The sequence below is a fragment of the Zalophus californianus genome, chromosome 17 (genome assembly GCF_009762305.2).
Source record: "Zalophus californianus isolate mZalCal1 chromosome 17, mZalCal1.pri.v2, whole genome shotgun sequence".
NCBI lineage: Eukaryota > Metazoa > Chordata > Mammalia > Carnivora > Otariidae > Zalophus > Zalophus californianus.
The window spans coordinates 56,726,503-56,737,001 of record NC_045611.1 but is presented as its reverse complement, the minus strand read 5'-3'; the positions used below and the strand labels follow the sequence as shown (position 1 = coordinate 56,737,001).

The following is a 10,499-nucleotide window of genomic DNA, read 5'->3' as shown; positions in this document are numbered from 1 at the left end:
CCTGCATTTTATGTGGAATGATTATTTCTATTTCTCTTGGCCCAGTTTCAGTGAAATCACAAGACTGAAGTTCCAGGACTCCAGATGAGATGTAAACAGTTAAGGTGTACTATCAATCATGGGAGGGGGCATGAGCACACAGACCTAATGCATTACTTGTAGGGTGCAAGTTACATGAAATTGAGAGATGGCAGATCCTTAAAAACTTGAACCCAGAAGTACCATGTCACCAAGAAATTCCACTTCTGGGCATAAGTTGTAGTTCTGCAAGGTAGACAGTTCTAGAGATCCCCAGACAACTCCATGCCTAGAGCAAACAATAGGGTCCTGACACAGAAATCTGTAAAGAGGGTAGGTCTCATGCTAAGCGCTCCTGTTACCACAATGAAAAACAGAGAAGAAAAAGAATTGCATCCAGGTAATTGAGCAGACACCTATGCAAGTATGTTCATAGAAGGACTCACAAGAGACAAAAGGTGGTGACAATCAAATGTTCACCAACTGACGATGGATTAACAAGCATTACCTGCATCCAGCTAGTGATTTGCACAAAGCATGGAGATAGAATCCAGAAGAGCTCATGTCTGGAGGACAAGAGGCAGTAGGGAGGCAAGAATGACTCGGTTTTTGCTGGAGAGAAGTCAAAAGAGAGGAAGTGTGTGAGGGAAACAAACCACAAACCCAGGCCCAGAGCCAGGTGGTCATTCCCTCTGTGAATCAGTTAACAGTCTTATAAACATGTTCCCCATCCTTCTCTGGGGTTACCCATCCTGGATAGCCCCACTGGCTCCTCCAGTCAAACAAGGCAGAGCATGGGAGAGCTCTCCATTCATCACTCCCTTCCATGTCACACATGATGACGTCTCCAAAGAGTTCTGCCCCAGAGCCCTCTTTCCATGAAACCATCCACACCACAGTCAGGATCAGTGGAAGACTGGAGACATCCTGTTGGAATCACCATCAGCCTCCCCTCTCTTGCTTCTCCTCCAGGCCCTCACCCCCTGAGGAACTCTCTTATTCTCATGGCTGCAAACCTACCTGTCACTGCCCCTCCCCTGCACAAAACCTGTCCACCTGTCTCCACCTTACTCCAATGACCCAGGTCTACACCTGCCCCTGCACATGTTGATGACCAGGCTGAGCTACCCTTTCCAGCCCCAGCAAGGCCCACTCCTCCCCACAAGCAAACTCATCCCAGTTCACCACCTCCCCTCTCCAGACACACACACAACACACAAACAGTTATAACTACATGTGTGTCTTCTTGGGGTGTGCTGGTGGAGACAATCTCAACAGAGCAGACTCCTTCCAAACCTTCTAGGCCATGAAAACAAAAAAAGAACTATTGCTGGCTCTTCCTACCAACTGTGAATGTGTTTGTGTTACTGGGATTCTGTGAGAGGCTCACAAGAAACCACAGACACCACTTAGAATGTCGATGAGCTCATCAGGTAGCCAGCAGCTGAAGCTCAGTGTGTTATCACTGCTGAGTATCCACACCACCCTCCTACAGAACGTGGCCTCCATAGTGGTGATCTCCTCACAACAGCAATCTGTTCACACATTACCTTACTGACGATTTTCCTGCTTCCTGGAGGTAAAATCCAGGAACACGTGTGGGGCATTAAAAGCCTGTGTAGGAGCAGGCCCCCCACTCCCTGAGGATGCAGTTCCAGAAGAGGTCACCATCCGGGGCAAGGATGACACCACTCAGCACATTCGTGCTCGCCCCATCTTGTATTGTACTCTCAATCCCAGAGAGTTCCCACGATCCCGTGACTCAGCTTGCTAGATGTCCACCTGTCTCTGAACCTCTCTGTCCTTGGTTTCTGTCTTTCTCCACAGGTTACCAAAACTATGGCCAAATTTCCCATTGTCAACAGTTTGTATTCTCTGTTGTCACTAATCACAGCTTCACTAGTCCTACAGAGGAGTCTGCTGCCTCACCAATGAATCTCCAGCGCCTGGTGCCATGACTGGATGTGGTCACTGCTCACTAATCACTGGCTGATTGTCAGTGTGGTGGGAGGAAGGACGAAAATTTGCATTTACAGAAGCTCAGGAAAGGGAAGTGTCACAGCCCAGGTCACACAGCCTCTGTGTGAGTAAGGGGTAGAAGTGGAACTGAAAGTGGGCTGGCTCCCAGACTCTGCCCTACCTCCCCAAGCTTCACGTGCGGGGACCAGTGCTGTCCTCTGGACTTGGGCTTGGTGGGGAGGAGGCGGAGTGAGTGTGGTCTGGGGAGACTCACATCTGCTTTGAACAGTCCCAGGACCTGCTGCTCTCAGGCCACCCTTCAGGGAGAGCAGAGCGAGGCCCTGGGGGGGCTCTCCCCCTTCCTGTGAGGCCATCCATCCAGGACACGTGACCAGCAACACGGGGCCTGGGCTGGGTCACGCCCTGTGCATCTGTCCGTCCATCACACTCTGAGGACTTTATAAGCTGTCTGCACGGCTGAGGACCATGGGAGGCAGCACTGGGACCCTGACCCCCACTGCCCTTCTCTACCTTGGTGAGCTTTCTGGAAACGAGGAGGGATGGGGTTGCCCTCCCCCCCAGCCCCCAGGTCCTGGTCCCTGGGAGATCTCAGGACTGTGGAGGATCAGTGGGGGCAGAACTTCTGGGGGAAGGAGTGTGCTCAGCCCCAGATGTGACCCCAGTACCCAGGGGCCCAAACCAGGGCTGGAGCAGCTACGTGTGGGTGGGGGACGCACTCACAGGAACTCTCTTCCAGGGCTGTGTCAGGGCCTGTGGGACCAGGCAGGGACAGGTAAGTCCTGCCCAGACCTCCTGTTTCTGCCCAACAACCCCCTGGGCAGCTGGAGGGTGCAGAGGGTCAGGGCTGATGGTGACCGGTGTGGGAAGGGCCTTGGGGCGACAGGTGGGAAACTGAGGAGAGAAGGGCACCCTTGCAACTCCATCTGATTCCTTTCCAGGGACCCTCCCCAAACCCTCCATCTGGGCTGATCCTGGCCCCATGGTCACCAAGGAGAGCCCTGTGACCATCTGGTGTCAGGCGTCTCTGCAGGCTGATGTCTACTATCTGTATAAAGAGAGTGTCCATGGATCCTGGCCCATGAAGACCTCACAGGATTCCAGCAACAGGGCCAGTTTCTCCTTTGCGTCCATAAGCTCACACAATTCAGGGAAATACCAGTGTGCATATCAGAGAGGGAAGAGCTGGTCACAGGAGAGTGACCTCCTGACCCTGGTGGTGACAGGTGAGGGCAGGAGCTGGTCCCCTCCCCCTGGGGGCCCTCCTCCAGGCAGAAGAGAATGGAGTGTGGCCTCAGGGGGACCCCTTGCTCACAATCCACAGTACATGGGGTACATGGGTTGATGGCCCCTATAACACAGCTCTTTCCTTCTCTCTCAGGAGTGTTTGATGCACCCTCCTTCTCAGCCAACCCAACCCTTGTGGTGGCCTCGGGAGGGAATGTGTCCCTCTCCTGTAGCTCACCGTGGCCACGGGGGTCATTCCATCTGCTGAAGGAGGGGGAAGCTGATGTGCCCCAATACCTGGAATTGACGTTCCGTCGTAAGCGGTACCAGGCAGTCTTCCTTGTGGGCCCTGTGAACACCTCCCATGGGGGGACCTACAGATGCTACATTTCTCCCGAATCGTACCCATATTTGTGGTCACAGCCCAGTAACCCTCTGCACCTTCAGGTCACAGGTGAGGGGGCCCCTGCTTCACCCCAACTACCTCCTGGGCCCAGATGACTGACCTAAGCCATATGCCCAGTGGAGCCCTGGGGCTGATGGGGGGTGGGTGACAAGGTCGTCCTGGGGCCAGACCCACAGGTGGGAGGCCTTGGGAGGGACACATACGAGCCTCACTGCAGGCCCTGGGCCAAAGTTGGGTGTGAGTCCCCTCAGGGCCACTGTCCCCTTCTGTCCAGGTGTCTACAGGGAGCCGTCCCTCTCGGCCCAGCCGGGCTCCCTGGTGCAGTCTGGAGACAGCCTGACCCTCCTGTGTCGCTCAGAGACTGGCTTTGACAGATTCGCTCTGACCAAGGATGAGGAGCTCAGAGCTCCCCAGCGTCTAGATGGGCAACCCAGCCCCAACTTCACCCTGGGCCCTGTGAGCCGCTCCCACGGGGGCCAGTACAGATGCTACTGTGGACACAAGCTCTCCTCCACGTGGTCGGCACCCAGTGCCCCTCTGGACGTCCTGATCACAGGTGAGGAGCCCCCGGCCCCACGTCCCGACTCAGGGCCTGGGGACACGGTTGCCCCTGGGTGATGGGGTCCAGGGAAAGGGTCAGGAGCACAGGCTGATAGGGAGACGTGGTCTAGAGACAGGGACTGAGCGAGGGACAGTGAGGGCCATGGAGATAAAGGACGCCCACTCAGAGAGACAAGAGGTGCTGAGAGGGGGTCCCACAGAGAGTCTCTGGAGAGAGGATGGTGGTCCCCAGCTCAGGGTCAAGGGCGTGTGGGGAGGGGTGGCTCTCTACACGTCACGACCTTGCTCTCCCCCAGGAATGTATGAGAAACCGACCCTCTCAGCCCAGCCAGGGCCTTCAGTGTCCTGGGGAGAGAACGTGACTCTGCAGTGTCGCTCTGAGGTCTTGTTTGATAGCTTCCACCTGTCCAAGGAGGGGTCCCTGGCTCCTCCCCAGGTCCTTTATCTGCAGGACACAGTGATACCTAACCAGGTCAAGTTCACCCTGAGTCCTGTGACCTCAGACCACGAGGGGACCTACAGGTGCTACAGCTCACACAGCAACTCTCCCTACCTGTTGTCACAGCCCAGTGACCCCCTGGAGCTCCTGGTCTCAGGTGAGGAGCCCACACCCCATGTCCATTGAGGGCTCAGATGCTTGGGTCACAGCCCTGTTCCTGGAGAGCTCTGGGCTGGGATGGGAAGGAAATAACAACAGGGAGCTCAGCCACTGGGTGATCCCTCTCTGTGGGGGATGGAAAAGTCAGAGAGTCCCATACCATTTCCATGTCTTACCCCAACCAGATGACAGAGACAGGGCCAGGACTGTGCAGGGAGGAGACTGAAGGTTATAAAGAATGAACTTTGAGGGGAAGCATTAAGGCTGAGGGGGACATGAAGAGCCCCCACAGCCCCACAGCCTCCTTCTTCTTCCAAGGAGCATTTCAAGTCTTCAGGCCCTCACCCCCATGGACAATCTTCATGTCTGCTGGGAAGAGAGACCTCTTAGCCTAGAGGAGACAGTCTTCCCAGTCCTGGGCTGAAATTCGCTGATCCTCTGCACTTCATGTACTTACATAGGGGTTGTTCCCACAGGTCCTGGGGCCAGGAGAGGGCCTTGAAGGGAGGGACATCATGTCTCCAGCAATACTGAGATCATGAGGGCCCACTGCGTGTCAGTGGGAGAGGAAAAGCATGAAGAAGCCCAGTTCAGGTGCAGAGAAAAGAGTTACTCTGTCTCTGTTCTTGGTGCTGATATCTAGAAAGTATGACTATCGTGGCACCTGTGGAATCAGACCCCCAATTTGTAGAGCACAATAAAGGGTGCCTCTCATATTCAGGTCAGGAGGCTGGGGAATCCCTGGAAGTCATAGCCCAAGCTGAGTTGGATCGGCCACTCTTGATTGAGACATTGACAAAATTCTATTCATATCTGAGACTTTGTTCTCCCAGTTATCATAGGCTGAATCCTTTTTTTTTTTTTAAAGATTTTATTTATTTAATTGATAGAGAGAGAGAGAGGGAACACAAGCAGGGGGAGTGGGAGAGGGAGAAGCAGGCTTCCCGCCGAGCAGGGAGCCCGATGCGGGGCTCGATCCCAGGACCCTGGGATCATGACCTGAGCCGAAGGCAGTCGCTTAACCAACTGAGCCACCCAGGCGCCCCCATAGGCTGAATCCTATCCTGTGTTTCAGAAGACTAAATCAGATCAGAAATTTGGTACCAGTGAATTCTCTGAAAGATGTTTCAGGAATTCCTCTTTCTTGGGACTTCTCTACTCTTAACATATCCTGTCTCCACCAGTAACCCTTGGCATTATGGAAAGGAAAGAGAGAAAAGCTGGATTTCTGCCCAATTTCCACGAGCACCAGGTTGTCAGATGGATCAGGTCATCCTCCAAAACATCTTCCATAAGAATTTATGTTTAGTGTTCCCTCCCCCAACCCTAGTGTTACCTGATATTTCTTGATATTCCAAGCTCATATCTATAGATCTCTGTATATTTGTCCATGTGCTCATTTGAGTTTTTTCTTTTATCATTGATCATTCCTTTTGCTTGTTTCATATCTGTCTTCAATCTAGACAACAAATGAATGAAAAATTAGAGTTGATGTGAATTATGGTAATCCTTGCTCCTAGAAAAATGCCCGATGTGTGGTACATAATTCATCATTTATTTTCAAAGAGAAGAGATGGGATGGATAAAGATGAAAAGTGCTGTGGAAATATATCGTCATAAGTCAGGGACCAGAAGGAGCTGGCTGGTGTGCCGGGATAAAAAGAGAGACCCAGCCTTCCACTCCTCCACGTTCCTGATTCTCAGGACAAAATGAAGCCTCAGGTGTTTATTGTTGTCTCCTAGTTAGATGGAAGGTGAGACACTGGAGATGCTCACCTCAAGGGATTGAGATGACATTAGCTAGTTTCAGGGACTCGCTGGAGATAAGAGAAGGGAATACTTCAGCATCACTATGTCTTCTCAACCACAGGCTCTATTTCTGACTCTCAGGTGTAGCTGATACCCTCAGACCATCACAAAACAAGTCAGCATCCAAGAGGGATGAGTCAGGAGAAATTCTCAGTTATGTGATGGGCTCACAGGGACATGCAGGGATGCCAGGGTGATTTCAGTCTGCCCTGACCACCACAATCTCTTTGTCCACAATCTCTAGCCTCAAACAGCCAAGATTACACAGTGGAGAATCTCATCCGGTTGGGGATCTCTGCCTTGATCCTGATGGTTCTTGGAGTGCTGCTCTTTCAAGCTGGGCACAGTCAGAGAAGACCCCAAGATGCAGCCAGGACATAAATGTAAGAGAGAGAAGACTGACTTTTCAGTGAGGTGGAACTTTGAAAATGAAATTGATGATACCAAGAGTTTCTGGAAGAAAATCTGGGCATAAGTTGGAGAAACATTCTGCTGAGAATATTCTGGGTACAAACATGGTTTGGGTGCAGGAAAATGTCTGGGTTGGTGCTGTGGTGGCTCTTCTGCAATTAAACTGTGGTAATTTCACTCCCCAGCACTTCTCCTTCCTGGCTTTTCCTTGACGTCTTCTGGACTGGCTTCCTTCTTTCCTCAACCCTATGACATGAGGCTACATCCCCCATGGTATCTTTGGGTCTACCTTCATGCTCTGGTCCACCTTCATGGAATACTTTTTTCTCTATTCCCTTGTGTGAGTACTCTTCAGCTCAGAACACAGACTCTGTTTTAAATACTGAATAGATAGATGCATACCAAGTCCAGTTTGGAAAAAATACATCAAAAATCATTCTGTAAGAGGATCTGGACCCACAAGACATTCCCTCTTCATCATATGATAAATGATATTATTTCTCCAGAAGTATCATCACTTGGAATGAACACACCGGTGTGTGAAGTGAGAGTCACATACATGCTCTGGGGGTAAACTGGCTATAAGGAAATACCATTTCCTGATTTAAGGCTTTTACTGATTTCTTTGGTGAAAATACTCCCTATATGGCCAAACTTGAAGCTGCCTGTGTGTATCCACTGAATGCAGAGCTAGGAAGTAATGATTACAGTCATCTCTCCCATGTGAATAGGAGCTAAACGCAGCACACCTACTGATAATACCCACCAATGTACATGTGTGTGTTCTTCTATTTTCAAGGTTCTGGTCACTTTCACCTCGAGTAGGATGGAGCAAGCCTCGGTTTTCCCTAGACCCTGAGTATCAACCAAAATTGTTCTTAAATGAACATAGCAAATACTTCACATGTTGGCATTGAGGTTCCCTCAAAACATGTTCCCCAACTACCTGTTCACCCTCACTTGAGTCTGATCAAACAATAAGCCATGTCCCAGGTGAGAAGTTGGGTCTCTCAACAAACACTTAAAGATCACAGGGCATGCAATTAAGGATTTAAAATAGGTTCATGTGATTTTCGGACCTCGCCATTCCCCATGAATCTGAACTGGGATGGAGGTCATCAATAAAGATGTGGGGGCTTCTTCAGGAATAGTATTCAATCTCATTAGGCAGTACTCTGGGGATCCCACAGGTCTTGGTTTCAGATCCTGTAAGTAGGATGCCTGGCCTCATCTGGGTCCCCAATGAGGGGGAATTAGAGAAAGTGCATGAGAAAGATGTGGCCCCCCTTTCCAGTAGAATTTCTACATCAAAAGTCCTCATATATGACATCCTGTGAATCTCTTCTCTCTGACTCAGTTACTCCCTCATGAGAGTCAGAAAGAAACAAACAGAAAAACAGCCAGAAAACAACTAATCAAATGGCAATGGCAAGTCTTCACATATCAATAACCACTTTCAATGTAAACGGATTATCAAAACACATAGAGTACATGAATGGATAAAAAGAAGCAACATCCAACAATATGCTGCCTACAACAGACTCACTTCAGCTTGAAGACACAGGTCTGGCGAAAATGGAAGGGAGATGCAGTGGAGTGAAAACACACCTTATAAACTTTGTGTAAATTTAAGGTGTACAGCTGTTGACTGATAGATAGCAAGGTGATTACCACCATGTCTTTAACTAACACCTCCCTCACATCACATAATTACCATTTGTTGTTTTTTGGGGGGGGTGAGAACACTGAAGATCTATTCTCTAAACAACTTTCTCGGATTTGATACAGTAGTATTAACTATAATCACAACGCTGTGCATTACATCTCCAGAACCTATTCATCTTATAACTGGAAGTTGGTAGACTTTGACCACCATCTCCCCACTTCCCTCACCCACCTTGCCCCTGCTCATCACTACTCTACTTTTCTTTGTTTCTGCTTCTACAAGTTTGACTTTTGTAGATTCCACACATAATTAAATCATACAGTATTTGCCTTTCTCTGTCTGATTTATTTCATTTAATATAATGCCCTCAAGGTCCATCCTTGTTGTTGCAAATGGCAGGACTTCCTTCTTTCTTATGACTAATAGTCATACATATATATACCACATGTTCTTTATCCATTCATCCATTGTTGGACATTGATGGATACTGTTGTTTCCGTATCTTGGCCATTGTGAACAATGCTGCACTGAAGATGGGAGTGTGGACACCTCTTCAAGATCCTGTTTCTTTTCTTTTGGATACACACTCAGAAGTGAGACTGATGGAACATCTAGCAGTTCTTTGTTAACTTTTTGATGAAACTCCATACCGTTTTTCCATAATGGCACCACCAATTGATATCCTCACCAACAATGTATAGGATGTTCTTTTCTCCACATGTGTTAAGATACCCTACATTCTCTTAGCTTCCTTTTGTCTTTCCAGACTTCTTACTTGATGAAGATGTATGTGTTTTCCAAAAAAAGATTTAAAAAAAGAGAGAAACAAACAAATAAAAATCCCCAGACTCTTAAATATAGAGACTGGTGGTTGCCAAAGGGCACATGAATGAAGGGGACGAAGATTTCACTTACTGCGATGAACACTGAGTGATGGATAGCATTGTTGAGCCATTATATTGTACACCTGACGCTAATACAACACTGTGTTAATTATACCTCAATTTAAAAAAAATTTAAATAAAAAAATAAATAGTCTCGGTGATGGACATTGTTGCTATGGTGAGTGCTATGAATTGTGTAAGACTGATGAATCACAGACCTGTACCCCTGGAACAAATAATACATTATATGTTAACAAAAAAATAAAAATAAATACATAGCTGAAAAAAGATTTGTTTTCTACAATTACACTAACGAGTTTGAAAGTTATACATTGTGTTTCTGATTTTAAGTAGCTACCTGCATTTTTATTCTAGGAACTGTCCTTTATAATTTTGAACAGTTTTTGAGAGAGAGGGAGTGCAGAGGTGTGGTGCAGAGGGAGAGGGAGACAGAAAATCTCAAGCCAACTCTGCGCTGAGTGAGGAGCCCATCTGGATCCCAGGACCCTGAGATCATGACCTGAGCCGAAATCTTGAGTCGGTGGCTTAACTGACTGAGCCTCCCAGATGCCCCAATTTTGAACAATTTTTAAATCCACCCTCCCCTTTAGTAATAAAAGGGCACAATTACACATTAGCTGAGCTCTTACTACTTACTTTTTTTTTCAAAAGCTCTGTCTGTCTCTGTCACGCACACATTTCAAATATTTGGATTCAGTTAATAGTTTGATTCAGCTTTCTTAAGTATATATGCATGTGTGTAAGCAGACGCAAATGTAACTTTCCAAAGCAAACTTTTTTGCTGTTTCTTCTCACAATCTAATATTCTTTCTTCATTAGGGATTATCTGCTTTTCTAACTGAATTTCACCATGCTGTGTTCCTTTCATTGAGGTGAGGGCAGTAAAATAGCTAAGAATTTGCAGCTCTGGAAATAGCTTGT

General features: G+C 48.4%; 1 protein-coding gene across 1 annotated transcript; it reads left to right on the top strand.

Moving 5' to 3' along the window:
• The first annotated feature begins 2,175 nt into the window (after nt 1-2,175).
• LOC113935828 (leukocyte immunoglobulin-like receptor subfamily A member 6) lies at nt 2,176-9,003 on the top strand. The gene is made up of 7 exons (XM_035725045.1): nt 2,176-2,512; nt 2,735-2,770; nt 2,937-3,221; nt 3,377-3,676; nt 3,903-4,184; nt 4,486-4,785; nt 6,841-9,003. Exons 1-7 carry the CDS (start codon nt 2,464-2,466, stop codon nt 6,975-6,977), a joined length of 1,389 nt encoding a protein of 462 aa, XP_035580938.1. The 5' UTR covers nt 2,176-2,463; the 3' UTR covers nt 6,978-9,003.
• The last annotated feature ends 1,496 nt before the right edge of the window (nt 9,004-10,499 follow it).

What these genes read in the sequence shown, in the direction of transcription:
- LOC113935828 (XM_035725045.1), top strand. Translation starts at nt 2,464, where the DNA reads ATGGGAGGCAGCACTGGGACCCTGACCCCCACTGCCCTTCTCTACCTT. An exon ending in TCTGGACGTCCTGATCACAG is followed by an intron (nt 4,185 to 4,485) that starts GTGAGGAGCCCC and finishes GCTCTCCCCCAG; the next exon opens with GAATGTATGAGAAACCGACC. An exon ending in CCTGGAGCTCCTGGTCTCAG is followed by an intron (nt 4,786 to 6,840) that starts GTGAGGAGCCCA and finishes CACAATCTCTAG; the next exon opens with CCTCAAACAGCCAAGATTAC.